We start from the raw sequence: 16,854 nt of genomic DNA, 5'->3' as shown, positions 1-16,854 counted from the left end.
TCTCACTGGTGAGGCAGTCACTTGGTGGCAGCATTGGTCTAGTATTCATACTGACCAGGCCACAGGTGTCACAGCCTTTGACTCGGACATCTTTGTCCATGACCTGAAGACCAGATTTCTCCCGCCCCAGTACATGACCGGTCTGAAAGACGAGTTCTATGGACTCAGACAAAACGGATCCCCAGTGCTTCAGTTTTCCGGTAAGGTTATTACTTTAGCACAGCAGTTAGGGTTATCTGAGCAGGCCAAGATGGAGCAATTCATTCGTGGATTGGACTCCAACATTCGGTTCACAGTTCGTAACTTTGAACCAAGTACATATGACCGGGCTCTGACTCTCGCTCAGAACGAAGAAATGAAGCTCAACGGGGGCAAGCCCAAGCAGACATCTCAGTCCAGTACCAAACCCCAGCAGCAGCAATCACCTGCACAGTCAGGGAAAGGTAACGCATCTTCTAAAGATGCTAAGAAGGACCGCAGTAATAGCTCCAGTTCAGGGGGTAAGAAGGATAAAGAACCTAAGAAAACCCCTGATGAAAAGGCTAAAGCAGGCATTACTGGAGGTTATCTTCCTCCAGAGGAGCAAAAGAAGTATCAGTCAGAAAATAGATGTTTTTTCTGTCATATTATAGGGCATGGTAAGAAGGATTGCCACAAATGGCAAGCGGCACAAGCTGCCAAAGCTCCTTCTGCCACAGTTGCCACAGCTTCCCCGGCTCCTCCAGCCCCGCCTACTACCTCAAATGCAGTTCAACTTTTACCTTCCATGCATCCTATACCATCCGTGGTATTTGATGCTAAGCAGGAGGGTGAGAGCGATGCTGCTCAGAAGAGCCTTATCCGAGCTTATGGCTCTGCCCAGGGCCGACAGTTTGTAGTCCTTTTCGATATGGGTAGTTCTGAAGACGCCATCTCTCCCCAGTTGGCTAATAAATTGAACTGCACATTAGTCCCATATCATCTGGATGTGGACGGGTTTACACCTGGTCTTTGCACCCACATTTCCCAGAAGGCACAGCAGTTTGCCTTTGAAGTTCAGAAGGCCTCATTTCAACGGGATTTCATCGTCTCCCCTCTGTTAGGGTGTGACATGATCTTAGGAATTCAGTGGTTCCGTCAGTATGAGCCTATTCCCGATTGGGGACAGGACACTTTTACTATTTGTAAAGGTTTTCCTGAGCCTGTCATGATTCGTGGGGATAGAAGCATTCTTGGCATCCCATTGATTTCGCATCTCCAGGCCCGACGAGCTATCCGCAAGGGAGCAGAAGGAGCACTTCTTTATGTTCGTGCTCAAACAGCCCCTCCCTCATTAGTAGCATCCATTACATCTTCAGTCCCTCAGTTAGCAGACCTCCTATCCAGACACCAGGACATTATGCTTAGGGACGATCTCCCACCCTCTCGCCTTGAGGACCATCACATTGATTTGGTCCCTGGATCAGACCCTCCTAGGAGGTTTCCCTATCGTCTTTCCAAGACTTTAGAGGGCGAGTTGAAAAAGCAGTTATCTGAGCTTCTCCGAGCCGGATTCATTCGGCCTTCTTCCTCCCCTTTTGCTGCACCTATCCTATTTGTCCAAAAGAAGGACGAGTCTGCACGCCTTTGTGTAGACTACAGGGCATTAAACAAACTCACTATCAAGAATAAGTTTCCTATGCCCAGGATAGAGTACATTTTGGAGCGTTTAGACGGTGCTAAGTTTTTCACTAAGATCGACCTCAATAGTGGTTACCATCAGGTCCGCATTTTTGAAGCTGACATTCCAAAAACAGCTTTCAGGACAGAGCGTGGTCACTACGAGTTCGTAGTCATGCCTTTTGGGCTTAAAAATGCACCCGCAACGTTCAATAAGATGATGTCTAGGATTTTCGCAGTCCACATTGGGAAGTGTGTCTTCATATTCCTTGATGACATACTAGTCTTCTCAGCCACTGCGGAGCAGCATGAGAAAGATGTGGAGAAAGTCTTGCAACTTTTGCGAGATAATCAGCTCTACATAAATGCCAAAAAGTCTATCTTTGGTGTTAAGGAAGTTCAGTATTTGGGTTACATCATCGGTTCCGATGGGATTAGACTGGACCCCTCAAAGGTTCAAGAGATCTTAGATTGGGATATTCCTAAAACCGCCCAAGAAATCCGTTCATTCGTAGGTCTTTGTCAGGCCTATAGCACACATGTCCATCAGTTTTCCAACCTTGCAGCACCTCTTACCGACTTGCTCAAGGGGGTGAAGACTCGCAAGCAGAAAGTCTCAGTTATAAGTAAGGCACTTGATGCATTCCGTGCACTCCAAAAAGCTGCCTCAGAAGCACCTGTATTAAAGTTAGCATCATGGGACGAACCTTTCGAGGTCATCACCGATGCCAGCATGTAGCCATAGGTGCAGTCCTCCAGCAGGACAATAGACCCATGGCTTATTACAGCAGAAAGTTGGATGTCGCCGAAAAGAATTATTCGGTATATGACAAAGAGCTTTTGGGTGTGATCACAGCGCTCAAACATTGGAAGCCTTTTCTTTATGGACAGGCTTTCACAGTGAAAACAGACCACCAAGCACTTAAGTGGCTTCAGACTATGCCAAGTGCCCAGTGGAGTGATCGACAGGCCAGGTGGAGTCAAATCTTCCAACAGTTTGGAGGTATGATTGAATACATCCCTGGTAAGCATAACCCAGTAGCAGATGCTCTCAGTCGAAAGTCCAGCATCCAGGCAGTCCAAGAAGCTACCATTCTCGAAATCACGGGGAAGGACTTGGATAGTATGAAAGACCAATATGTCGACTCCCCTGAGTTTGGTACTCAGTATAGTTTGGCCCTCACTTCTGAGCCTGGCCACTATTCAGTACAGAACGGTTGGTTGTTCTACAAGAACCGTCTCTGTGTTACTCGAGAAAAGCGTTCCGCTCTTCTCCACGATGCCCATGACTCCTTAGTTGGAGGACATAGGGGTATCAACAGTACCCTCGAGAAATTAGAACGGTCCTTTTATTGGCCAAAGATGAGGCGTGATGTCTATGCACATGTACAAGCCTGTAAGATTTGTCAAAAAGTCAAGGTTCCCCATACAAAGAAGGCAGGTTTACTTCAACCTTTGCCTATCCCCGACGGACCTTTCATCGACATATCTATGGACTTTGTAGGGCCTCTACCAGCATCCACTGGATCCCGTAACACTCAGTGTTTTACCATTGTGGATCGCTTCAGTAAGTTCTGCATGCTCATCCCATGCAAGCATACGGCCACAGCCGAGGACGTAGCACGTCTGTTTCTCAAGCATTGGTATCCAATATGTGGTTTGCCTAGCACCATAACATCAGACAGAGATTCCAAGTTTACCTCGCATTTCTGGAGAGCATTATTTGAAAACTTTGGAACTAAGTTGCAGTTGTCTAGTGCATTCCATCCCCAAACAGATGGCCAGACAGAAATTTATAATCAGTTGGCCTTTGATGTCCTCAAGTCATACTGTCATGACCAGCAATCCAAATGGGAGCACTATCTTCCGTTGGTCCAAGCTATCTTGAACGACACGCATTCATCCAGTGTCGGACGGACTCCATATGAAGCAGCCTTTGGTCGCCGTTTTTCTTCTCTTTTGACGAGAATGGTGTCTCCATCTTTAGAGGCTAACAAAACCACCGAAGCATTTTCCGAGATCATTGAGTCAGTTAAGGACCGCTTGACCAAAGCTCAGGAAGCATATAGCAGACAGGCAAATAAATCTAGACGAGATGTCCACTTCAAGGAAGGGGATTGGGTCTATTTGCGTATCATGAAGCAGAGATTGAAACAAGTGGGCAAACGTTGTCCCAAGCTTTCATTCCGTAGTTTTGGCCCTTTTCCAATAGTTAAGAAGATAAGTGATGTCTCAATGAAGTTAAAGTTGCCTACCAGTTGGACAATGCATGATGTTTTCCATATTTCTTGGCTAAAACCATATGTTGGTCCAGAAGTGTTTGATGTTTCAGATGAACAGCAGCCAGACATGGTAGACGAGGCAGAAGTTATTGAGCCTGAGCAGATCCTTCTTCATCGATGGAAGCATGGTTCCGGTCGACGGATTCGTCAGTTCTATACGAAGTTCCGAGATCGAGGCACCCACGAAGCCGTATGGCTTGACGAGGAGTTCTTCCAGGAGTACTCCCAATTATTGGCGGACTACTTGGAAGCCATGAACCTGCCGCCAAGCTAATCAGGAGGGAATGTCACATGCACTCTGCACTCAGTGCATGGTGACAAGATGGCTCATCATCAGAAGTGCAACATTTGTACAGTTTTAGAACCCAATAGGATGATAATTGTCGTACGCCGTGATCCCATTGTACATCCTCAGTCCAGGATAAGTCAAGCACGAGCTACGTAGGTCATTCCTCAGCCTTAGTGGGTCAGTCAGTCAGTCAAGTCCCTTAACCCACTTGGAGAGAATCATTCATGCATGTAGAGTCAGTAGAAGCCTTAGGGTTTGCATCAGAAAGCACTCTGCATCTTGCATAATATGCATACATATGCCTGTGCATCATTTAGAACATCCCCAAAGCCTTAGGGAATTTACTGGGATTTATCTGGTATTTTTCCCATATTTATTAGTATTTATTTATCATTATTTGCATTATTGGGCATTTATAAATATTAACTTTATTAAATGACCAACCTCCAGTTAGTATAAATAGGCTTGCCTAGAGTCTCTTTTGCTCATTCAGTCTTCATTGTGCTAAGAGCTCTCCTCTCTCTTGCTTTCAGCCCAAGACTAATCCAACCCTAGTGCCCATAAGCTTTCTTCTCCAACCCTTGAGAACCATAGCTTCAATCCAGCCCTAGGTGTTTGTCCTCAGCCTCTAATCAGCCTGAATTCAGCATCAGTTCATGCCCATAGTTCAGCCCCAGACTCAGCTCAGTTCCACGCCTGAAAACCAGCAGCATTCAGCCTAGATACCTGCGTTTTCTGGTCCAGCACAGCAGCAGTGCTGCGTTTGCTCCAGCCGTACAGTTTCCAGCCCTGAAATCATCTGTTGCTGCTGCGTTTCAGTCCACAGTCCTCACCAGCCCTCAGCGTTTCTGTCCACAGCAGAATCCAGCTTTGAAGCAACAGTTTACAACAGTTTCCAGCCCTGAAACAGTTGTTTGCATCAGTGTCCAGCATTCTCTGCATCATCAACACATTCAGCAGTCATCTGGTGAAGGTAACTCAGCATTCATATGTGTTTTCAGCATTCTAACAGTGTGTAGAACAGTCCACCTTCTTCTTCTTTGAGCCTCAGGTGTGCAGCCCTTCCTCATGCCCTTGGGAAGAGTGCATAGGCTCAAGATCAAGTCATTGAGATGTTTCTACAGCAGTGTACAGATCAGCCCTACTCCGATCCTCCGAGATCTTGCGTTTGGCTTATCTACAGTCCAAAGTCATTCTCTCTAAAGTAATAAAGCAAATACTATCTCGTTATCGGGATAGGGGGCCCTTCAGTGGGTAATTCGGGACCCAATCTGGTGTACAGTGTTCATATCTCTCTCTCTCATCTCTTTAAAGTTTGAAGTAAATGAAATGGATTGCTAAACTCACGAAACTCAGGATACAGAAGACGGTGTGAGCATATTGTGTGACAGGATCAACCAATACAAAGACTTCCGCTGCATATCACATCGTACGAAAAGACCCATCCTTCTTTTAAACCAAGAGAACGGGTGAATAGTATGGAAAAGAGCTTGGCTGAACCAAACCCTTCTCAAGAAGTTCATTTAACTGCTTCATGATCTCCTCTCTCTGGGATGCACTCACACGATAGGCTAGTCTATTAGGTGGTGAGCTACCCAGCACAAGATCAATGTGATGATCTTTCGATCGCACGGGTGGCAACTCATTAACAAAACAATCATTGTACTCTTGTAAAAAATTCAGTCTATCAGAGTATTTATATGCACATTAGTTACTTCAACATGATTCCATACAAAAATCAAGTATGCAAAAATACCCTTTTTCATTACTTTCTTGATTTGTACATGAGATACAAGGGGAATAGTATCACCCTATTCACCAGCATCAAGTACATGCTCTTGTCCTTTATGCATGAAGGTAATTCTATTGGTCTTGTAAGCCTTGCACGAATCAATGCACATGTGCGAAGACTTTCCAAGCAATACATCACAACCATTCAAAGGCGCTACAAGAAAACTTTCATGATCCACATAGCCTCATAGCCTCGAATGTGAATACACAACTTGCCAATAATTGACATAACCTAGACTTCTCTACCAACAAAGATAACCCCTACTTCAATTTAAGAACCCATGCCTCCCATTTCAATACCCAACATGAACAAAGGCGGCCGATCCTAAAGTTGTCCCCAAGCTTCTGCCATTTGTGTAGATATGAAGTTCTCAGTTGCACAATCAACCAACATGAACAAAGGCGGCCGATCCTTAAGTTGTCCCAAGCTTTACATACAACCCTCTCTTTACTATCATGTGAAGTATTGCCCTACACTTCCAAAACTATACACATTAGGCTTTAGTGCATTCACATTACCACGCTTTTTCTTGTTTGGGCATGCATTTGTAATATGCTCAATGCTACCACAAGTGAAGCATTTACACTCGCTCATATACTATTGTTTTTGCTCTGCTGTGAGTCGATAGTCTTTCACTTGCAAGGGATGCTTCTTGGTAGACTTATTTTCAATCTTTGGACCATTTTTATCTTGGCTTTGATTCGTTTTAGGTGGCCATTCACTATTTTGTAGATTTTGGACAGCCCTCTCTTTGCCCTGGAATGAGGATTTAGCTTTATTGAATCAACTCAACTTAAGTTCCAATTGCTTGGTGGCAGTGTGTCAACAATTAGTTGTTGTAAGGTGTGACCACGATACATTTGTAGTCCCTCTTTGTACACGGGTTGCACTCCTGATTGGAACCTTCTCTTCCTTTCTACCTCGGAGACATGGATAAATAAATGGAGACACCTCCAAAAGCACTTTCAAAAAGTTTGGCAGACATGCATTCACCGTTTCCTCCTCATTTTGCTTCACCCAATCCCACTTCATTGTTATCTCACTTGGGAGGCAACAACTAGGCATAGAACCTCTCCTTGAATTCTTCCCATGATCTAACAGGATTTAGTGAGAGCTTCTTAATAAGCCACCAATGAACAACAGGACCTTTCATGAACATGCTTACATGCCGGACCATGAATTTCTAAGTGAAATCCTCATCACTAAAACTAATATTAAACTGAGCAATAAAAGCAAGTGTCTTTTTCTCCATGATATGCATCAAACTTCACAGATTTGTCTCCAGCTTTGAAGTCACGAGACTTTGATGCATTAGCTTGTATCTCAACATGTTTTCCTCCATGTGAGTCCATTGGAACAACCCCTATGACTAGCATCATTTTAGGAACAAAAGATGATGCATTAGGTATAGATACATGTGTCTTGTAAGCATAAGACATGGCTGGCCTCTCAACACACATTGGTCCATTTTCACCCATAACTTCTCCCTCACGAGCACACTCAAGGACATGAGTTGCATGAGAGATACGCGGAATACCTGCACCGATAGAAAATTACAACCCATGTTCCATGTGTTGTGCATGCACATTTTCAGCCGCCGGCAATGGCATTTGACATACATTTTCACCACTGCCATAAACATTGTATCCTTCACAGGGTACATAAGGTATATCTGCATGGCGTGAAGTTGCCGATGGTTCCTCTCTAATAGCATGAGAATTCATCCTCTTAGATGTATTTTCTTGTTCAACCACCTATGGGAATATCAAGACATGTGGGATGCTTGTCTTTTCTGCATAAGCATCCTCTATACGGTCCAAGTATGCATGTGTTGCATCCCTCAATTGCATGTGCAACTCTTGAGCAATCATTGCCATAGCATAATCCATAAAAGATTCAACTTTCTTGGCCTTCAAACGATCATGTACCAATGGATCTTGGCAATAGACCTTCAATTCTTCTTGTTGTGCATAAAGAAGAGCCTTCATACGAGTAAGTTCATGGACTCTAGTTCTTGCATTCTCTCTTTCCGCAGCACAGCTGTCCCATATGTTCCAATTCCTTGGTATACACCACATGAGTTTGCTCTTCCTGTAAAGCATTGGAAGCATGCATTTTATTATCCCCGCCTCTTGTGTTGGCATCTTTAACATTCACTGTACGGTTGTCCATAGTGTTCTAAGTGTAGAGATAGCTAGTGTTCACAGTGATCGTTGATAAAAGTCAAAGAGAACCATATGCTCTGATACCAATGTAACTCCACCAATCACTGTAGAATGCTTGGTTGAACACAATGCTAATCCATACACTTAAAATACACCAAGATTTAATGGACAAGCAGCACAATACAAGATGTAATTTTCTGAAATTGACAAAAGACACACAATGAGCTGCAACGGACGACTCCTCTCTCAAATAATGTTTATTGATCTTGGGAGAATCAAGTACATAGGGTCATGGGCATTTCTGACTGGATTTCCATACTAATGCATATGAATACATTATTACAAACACTACGATTGTCGATGAAGATATGCAACTCACACTACCCTCTCAAGTGCCCATGTTCCTACAATCTACTCTCTATTGTTCCGCCAACACATGGTAGTAACAATCTGCAAGAGAGCACGTAGGACAACAGAACACTACACAGAGTATGTAAACATGGAGTCTTGCTTCTCCCTCTTGCTACTTGCTTCCATAATTAAGCATTAAAGCTCACCAATTGCAAGTAGAGTCGATGACAACATATGTCTCCACGATGGAAGCGTCTAGAGTATCGAAATCTTCAATCTATCAGTATCCTTCGCAACAAAAGTCTTCAAGAGGATGAAGGGAACCCTGGGAAAGCTTTCCCTATTGTTCGACTTGAGAAAGGCATGCTCAAATTAGGGTTTTCAGCCAAAAGACAAGAAATTATAATAAAAGAAAAGACTGTTTTGCTGAATTTCAGTCATTGGGAGTGTGTAGGAGAGTGAATATCACCTGGAAACACTCTTGGAAGCTTGGAAAACACACTAGCAAGCTCGGATATGGAGTTGGGAAGGAGAAAGTGCAAAAAATACAGCAAAAGAGGCTGCTGAACGAGGGCATCAACTTTGAGAGAGATGATGAGATGTCCACCCTGAAAAGTGACTTGTGGTGCAAGCTGGGATGGACACATGGCTGGTTGCTCTCTTTGAACGAGGAGGAGAGGGTCTGGGCAATGGGCATTGAGTTTCGTCCACCTCGGGACATCAATATGTGCGAACACAAGGCTGGTCATAATTTATAAGTAAGTTTTGGCCAAAACTTAATGAAGTATGTACACACTCACTTATAAATTAGTGCTAGTTTCTAAGGCTAGGTTTTGACCAATACTTACTACCTGTCACATGCCAGATAACCATGTCAACATACAGTTTCACATGCACGGTTCACGAGTGAGCGTCCCCTTACCCTAAACTACACATTGGTCAAGTAGGCATGAAAACAGCATGCAAATTAAATTTGCAAGCAAGCACATAAAGATGCTATTCAATGCAACATTGGTATGGACAATCCCCATTCAAGAGACTATACCAAAATAGACATGTTTCAGGCAAGTACACGAGATACTAAACCAAATGAAACACCAATCCTCCATGCACTTTCAGGCATGTACTCAAATGCACAAGTCCTAACGGAAAGCCAAGTCCATAGTACCACATGAGTAGCATCAATCCGTGGCATATGCAACTACCATGGACGCCAGTCCAATGTATATATATAATGAGAAAGCACGCGTGAAACAGTTGGGTGGCCCAATGGTGACACTCCCACTAGCCGACTCACCTCTCAGCTCACCACAGTCTTACACACCTCTGCCATAGCCGCATTTCCATCCACTAGTCGATCTACCGCCAGAGCCCCTACCGGCACCATGCCCCAAAACGATTGGTATGACGAGGAATGTTGCACAACATGTAAGTGAGACGTCTCCCACATGAGGTTGCAACTTGCCAAATCCAACAGCGAGATGCTTCAAGGATTAACCAATACACAACCAGACGCAAGAAATGAGCACATGTTAAAGGCCAATACAAGGACTTATAACAATCTCCCAAAGGTGTGAACTATAACGACGACAGGAAGAAAATCCAGGAGAAACGCCCATCCACACCCATCACATCACCATCCATATGGCACACATGCACAATCCCTATACAAAGTACAAGATCAGCCGCCCTCCCCACCACCATCACACCAACGTCCCATCACATCCGCCTTTTTCACACCCACCATGGTGGAAGAGCCATCCGAAGACTCACAAACGGTAAACCACACGACCATACAAACCTCTTGGCAGAGCAAATCTTCCATGCAGAGGAAACTCTGGCACCCCTCCTAGCCCATATGTTCAACCGGGCTCTTTTAGAAGGCTTCCCACCCACGTGGTCAGCCATATCATCACACCCATCCATAAAGCTGGAGATCCCATGGACCCCAACAACTACTACAGGACTATTATGATTGGCCACACACTAGCCAAACTTTATGGGTCAGTACTTGAGATGGAGCTCAACAATAGCAAAGAGACAAGGACATCGGCTACAGAGTATTAGGGCAGGCATGCAAGCTTCCGCATGTCATTCTCCACTTTGGTCACATCTTCACCCTTAAGCCATCACAGAGCAGACCAGCGCACGACACTCACGGGTTTACTGTTGCTTTGTGGCCTATGGATTTCCGCAAAGCCTTTGATACAGTGCCCCGAGCCAGACTACTGCAAAGACTCCAAGATTTGGGGGTACCATCAAACATGATCTAGGAGCCGGTCATAGGGCGGGTGAGATGCCCAAGAGGATTACCAGAGGAGATCTCCAACACCATCGGAGTGAAGCAAGGATGCCCACTATCTCCCACACTCTTTGGCCTCTACATCAACAAGATTTCGGCCTTCATTGAAGGAGGATGGGGACCAAGAGCATCACCTAGCAAGCATCCTTGTTTCCATACTACTTTATGCTGATGACATTGTGCTTATTGAAGATTCTCTAGAGGCTCTCCAAACGCATCTTCTTGACACATTACAAGACTCTTGTGCACAACGGGATCTCACAATAACCGTTGGGAAAACTAAGGATAAGGTCTTCAACACATCTCCTCTTTTCATATCTCGACCGAGTTTCACCTACATGGGCAGCCCAGTGGAGATTGCACTCTCATATGTGTACTTGGGGGTCTCTTTTACCGGATTGGTCTTCTCGATGAGCCATGTTGCAAAGGCTTGACTAATGAGAGGGTATGCTTCTCTCGCTCTCATGAAGAAACAATGCTTGCCAAGGACCAAGATGTGGCTATTTGACATCTTGGTCACTCCGGCATTGATGTATGAAGCACCCTTTTGGGCACCCGATCTCACAACAGCCAAATGGTCGAAGATAGAGAGGCCTTAGGTCGTGATGCTCTCCCATACGCAAACCATCGGTCCCACATGATATTATCCTGCCAGAGTTTGTTGTAGCACCCATGGTAGTAGAGGCACTCTTCCAGACAATCACATGCATACACCGGCTCAGTGCCACGGCCCCTAGTGGCTCACCCTACAATCCTCCCAGCAGCTACCAGAGCAAATGGGCACTGGGCACAAGTAATGGTACAGCCAAGTATGCACTTGGTTCACGAGGTAAGGACTCGGGATGGATCACTTCCCACCACTCTAGTATGACCCAAACTCCCCATTCATCAGGATGACAAGAACCAAGTGATCAGATATGATTTATTGGAACTATACATACGGGATACCTCGATCCAAAGCGACGCAGTCCAGCAGGCACCCAGTTCAGCACTGAACCCTAAACGAAGGAGAGAGAGAGACGCCGAGCAGAAAAACGCAAAAGAAAGAGAGAAAGCGGCGCTGAAACCAAAAACGCAGAAGAAACAAAAAAGCATCGCCCGTGTGCGAATTTTAAATTTTTGTAAAAAAAGAGAAAAGCATTCAAATAGTTTTTTTTAAAAAGGGGAAAAGCCATGCTTTTTACCCCAAACTTGTATAAAAAGGGGCCAAGGCTCTTTGTATGCACAACAAACTTGGGTGAAAGCTTCAAGGAGACTCCTTCTAGGTGAAGCAAGGAGGATGAGGAATGCAAAACAAAACACTAGACAAGAACGGAAAAATCCACCAACATCACCCAAAGGACAACAAAACATTTTCTAAAATCGCCTCGTCAAGCCACTGAACCTGAGTTCCTAGACATGCACCTGAACATTCTATACACTAATGGTAACTTCATAAACAATAGACTTTGTTCTTAAAAGAAAGCCAGCCTAGCCATTAGAAAGCTACTGGACCTAACCAGCCCCCATGGCCCTTGCGACAACCAAGTCAGTTGGTAAAACTTTTCACAACCTCAAAATTGGCAAAGCGAAGGACCAGCAAGGGCTGCAAATCAAGTTAATTTCCCACTAGCTCTTATCATCTTCCTTGTACATTTCAAAGCAGAGTTCTTAACTTAGGCCATATGCAGAGGCTTTCCTAAACCCTGTTAAAAGAACAACGGATTATACGATTGGGAATGTAGTGGCCAAGATAAAAGACTGTGTGTGCAGGTCAATGAAACAGAGAAATGCAACCCGACCATTGTAAAGAAACAGGACTATTTATGAATGAGCTTGCAGATGGTGGGTTGCATTTTCTCTCATTTTTTCGAGCACAATTCATGAATGAACTCGCAGATTGCATGGAAAAATTCGAGGAACGATCCGCAGAAAATGGTCTCAGTGCTCTTTATAAGAAGACAATCTTGTACTGAAATCCCACACACCTTAGGTTTAGACCTCATGCCACAAGAGGAATGTGTAGGTTAAATAGGATTAAGATTTTTAACACCAACCATGGTTAGACATTCACATCCAAAAAGGAGATGCTGAAGATAGCAATGGCATACACTTGGCTGGGAATGATCTTCTCAGGTTCTCAAAGAAGGCTGCAGCCAAAGACATTTTTTAGAAGTTCACAGGTAAACTTACCATTTGCCTCATGGAAGCATTTAAAGCACCGTTTTGAGAAGTCAATCTCTCATCCCTAGAAGCCAAAGATCAAGACGTCATCATAATGCTCACATGATTCGTGCATAGCAAACCATGCATCCCACATCAAAATGTACTTAGCAAATTTGCAGCCCAGCCTTCCATACAGATATCATCTCAGCTGGTCACTATCATGCATAACCCCATCTCTATCTCTCATCCCTAGAAGCCAAAGATCAAGACGTCATCATAATGCTCACATGATTCGTGCATAGCAAACCATGCATCCCACATCAAAATGTACTTATCAAATTTGCAGCCCAGCCTTCCATACAGATATCATCTCAGCTGGTCACTATCATGCATAACCCCATCTCTCCCTTGGTCTCCAAGAGAAAGAAGATTTGCACTGGAGCACCAAATTAGAACTCACATGTGCTCTTTTAGCATCTCTTGGTCATAACATGTCATTTTGATTCAGAACTATTAAGGGGTGCTCTAAGCATTTCTTATTCCCGATGACCACATTGTAATATTTAGGTTAAATATTCTGCTTTGTCCTCTGCACAAAACCAGAGCCATCCGCATTGCCTTCTTCTCTCCTCAACCAAGCTTCAAAGTTCACATCTTAGGGATAAGCAATTGACTCATAGTCATGAAACGGTAAGAATTTCAAACATTTCAATCGCTGGGAGGTTCTGTATGCATCTAAGATATACATTTAATAACATAGGGAATTAACAAAATCACAATACTTGAGAAGCGTCAGACAGGTGGGAGTTAAAAAACTTCAGAGGGAAGCATTTCATTTCTAGGGGAAAGAAAACAAGAAGATATTTTTTGGTATCCTTGTAGCTGGTTATCAAGCACATGTAGATGCCATATAGAGGCATCATAGTTTCTAAATAGTGATAAAAACCCCCATACATTTCAGAATTTTCGGTTGAGATCTATGTTGTTTGCTCCAAGCAAATGGATTTGCAAAAAAAAAACAGTAATGCAAGGTTAAAAATACCTTGAATCTGTTGACTCGCTGCCATAAATGTCTAGAATAAGCTTAAGCTCCTGCTCACTTTCACGTAGTAATCTTGCCTGTACATTGTCAAAGCCAAATCATATATCATAAAGACGACTTCTAAACCTATCACAACTTACACACCCTTCTAGACAACAGCTTACATTCTATGAGCAATAGACTCTAATCAACCCATGTTTAAAGAACAGAAAAGGTGGACCAAACTTTAACATGGCATTAGGCCTCATATGGAAATTTAGAAAGTGCATGTTAAGAAAACACATTCGTAGATTTACATAACAACAAAATTAGAAGGTTGCAAAGTTTCTGAGCTGCAAAATCAAAGGAAAAAGAAAGAAGCAAAGCTAAGAAAGATACAAAGTTAATAGGAGAACCCACTAGAGTTTCTCTTGCATTTGGCATGGTTATAACTTATAGCCGATAGGCTACAATCCCAACAATATATGAGTTTCCCCTCAACCAGTGAGTTATTGTAACATGCGGAAGCTTGATGAATAGAATGGGTACTTCAATGGACAGAATTCATCAATCTTTCATGACGAAGATAACGCACAAGATAGAGAGATATGAAACCGATCCCGTCAAGTGGGAATAGACTCCGTTGGACACCCACACACGTAATAGCACAACTTAAATATCACAATTTGAATGGACAACTTAATAACAACTGAAAACTGAAATGAAATGAAATGTTGATCAATGGACACAAGCACTGGGGCCGGAACGGGCCGACCCCCCCCCCTCAATATATGATATATTATTGGGAGTATTTAAAAGATACAATGCTCCATGGGTTCAATGAACCAGATGATGTCCATGTACAACTGAGATGAATACAGTTACCAAACAAGAGACTCGAAGTAGACGTTCGAAGGAGAGCAATCCACTTGAGTAGTTTGGTCTCTACGGTCCTGTGCCTTCACTAGAATCCGCGGAGAGCGCCCCACTAGTGTTCCAGGACCACGCACAAACAGGCGCTCCCGTACTAACGCCTAGCTCTCCCGATCTCCGCACCCATGGACCGTGGTTCTCCAGAAGCTTGGACTACCCGACACCGAACGGGAGTTAGTAGTAGAGAGTATCCCTTATCAAATTTACATCAAAGTCCTTTAATTAAATCTCAATCCACTTACTTGTAGCTCGCTAGTGGAAGACAAATACCCGAGGCATCTAAGTGCAGCTGCTAGAGTTGGACACCGGGGCGCAGCAGCCTACTGGCAAGAAGGAAAGGTACGCCGCCGCCTCGAGGTCTGAGCACGACCGCTTGCTGAATGGAGAGGAGGCCTGGGCGCAGCAACCTGTGGAGGTCTAGGAGCACAGCCGCCTGTGGAGGAGAAGCGCAGCTGCCTACAGAGGGGAGGCGCAGCCGCCTGTGGCCGCCTACAAAAGGGAGGCGCAACCGCCTGTGGCCGTCTGTAAAAGGGAGGCGCAACCGCCTGTGGAGGAGGGCGTAGTCGTCACAGCAAAGGGTGCGCAGCCGCCCATAGCCGCCTCCTATCTGGCGCAGCCGACTGTGGAGGGAAACGCAGCCGCCTGAGAGTGGAAGTGCGGCCGCCTGCAAAGGGAAGGCGCAGCTGCCTATGTAGAGAACGCAGCCCACCAACGTGCAACAACCTGAGGGCAAGCGGAGAGATATGATCGCCTGCACAGTCGTGTGTATCCAAGCTGGTGAGGTGGTCGCCAATATGTAGGTATTGGAGAAGGCATACGTCCAACAACTGGTGAGGTGGTCACCAATATGTAGGTATTGGAGAAGGCATATGTCCAACAGCTGGCCGGTCCCCCTAACTTGCATGGAGGCGGCCAGTTCCAAGGTGGGGTGTGGGTAGGTGGCCATGCACCCACCCCCACACATAGGATTAAGAGTGGGGTTTCCCTCCCCACCTTGGCCCATACGTGGGTGCCCATAATGGGTGCCCACCCTATCAAGGACATCATTAATTATTAGGGAGGGTGCCCGCTCTTTAATGAATGTGAACTTACAACCTTATAAAAAAATTAAGGGTTAGAAAGAAAGCTATAAAACAAACAAGTGCAATACACTTACCACCTGTTCACACGCAACAAAACTCGTCAGAAGACAAAGCAAACTTCACGACTCATTGGCAGGCGTCCCCGCTCAATAAGTGGCACGTCAAACAAGCAAACACAAAAATACAAGTCATGCGAATATAGTTCCAAACATGCAAAACATGAATGCATGTGCAAACAGTATCATTGACATATCTCCCATTCATGGAACAAGTACTAAACATCTGTCGGGCACAATAATGACACGCCAGAAAACATAAATCCCGGTCTTCCTATGGAGTGACAGTCCCGTAGGTAAGACACAGATCCAGGCACGAGCCTCCCTATGGAGTGACGGTCCCATAGGCAAGACACGGCACAAATACTGGCTCTTCCATGGCGTGACAATCCCATGGATAGAACACAGTCCAGGTCATACACGGGTGGCACCAATCTGGCTCCCGTCCATATGACACCATCCTACTAACACACAGGTGGCACCAGTCTGGCTCCCGTCCATGTTATGCCAAAAAAAAAATACTGGCCCCTTCACATGAGACACCGGATTGGCCTCAAGTGAACGAGACACAAATCTGGAGATGGACCAAATGGTCGGCCAATTAGTGACATCCCCCGGGCTTCTAAAGAGTTGTCCTCAACTGAAAAGCATCAAGATATGCCTGCAACAACTGTGGGTAGTCAACAAAATAATCCTCATTAGCCCACTTTGCATCAAGGGGCAAATAATTCTTAAACTTCACAATGTATCTCCTGGAAAGCTTTCCTGTAGGTAGCTTTCGCTCCTTGTGAAAGACAA

General features: G+C 44.7%; 1 protein-coding gene across 2 annotated transcripts in view; it reads right to left on the bottom strand.

Annotated features, from left to right (window-relative positions):
* The window catches only part of LOC147603127 (E3 ubiquitin-protein ligase BRE1-like 2), a 70,468-nt gene that overhangs the window by 8,966 nt on the left and 44,648 nt on the right, over window positions 1-16,854 (bottom strand). For both annotated transcript variants that reach the window (XM_086797368.1, XM_086797369.1), the window contains exon 12: window positions 14,007-14,083. In XM_086797368.1, coding sequence (XP_086653494.1) covers window positions 14,007-14,083 — 77 coding nt within the window. The remainder of the gene's footprint in view (window positions 1-14,006; window positions 14,084-16,854) is intronic.

This window comes from Cibotium barometz, chromosome 65, assembly GCF_041138505.1.
Source record: "Cibotium barometz isolate CiBa-2024 chromosome 65, ASM4113850v1, whole genome shotgun sequence".
Taxonomy (NCBI): Eukaryota; Viridiplantae; Streptophyta; class Polypodiopsida; order Cyatheales; family Cibotiaceae; genus Cibotium; species Cibotium barometz.
The sequence above is the reverse complement of the archived record's forward strand: the minus strand, read 5'-3'. Positions and strand labels throughout refer to the sequence as shown.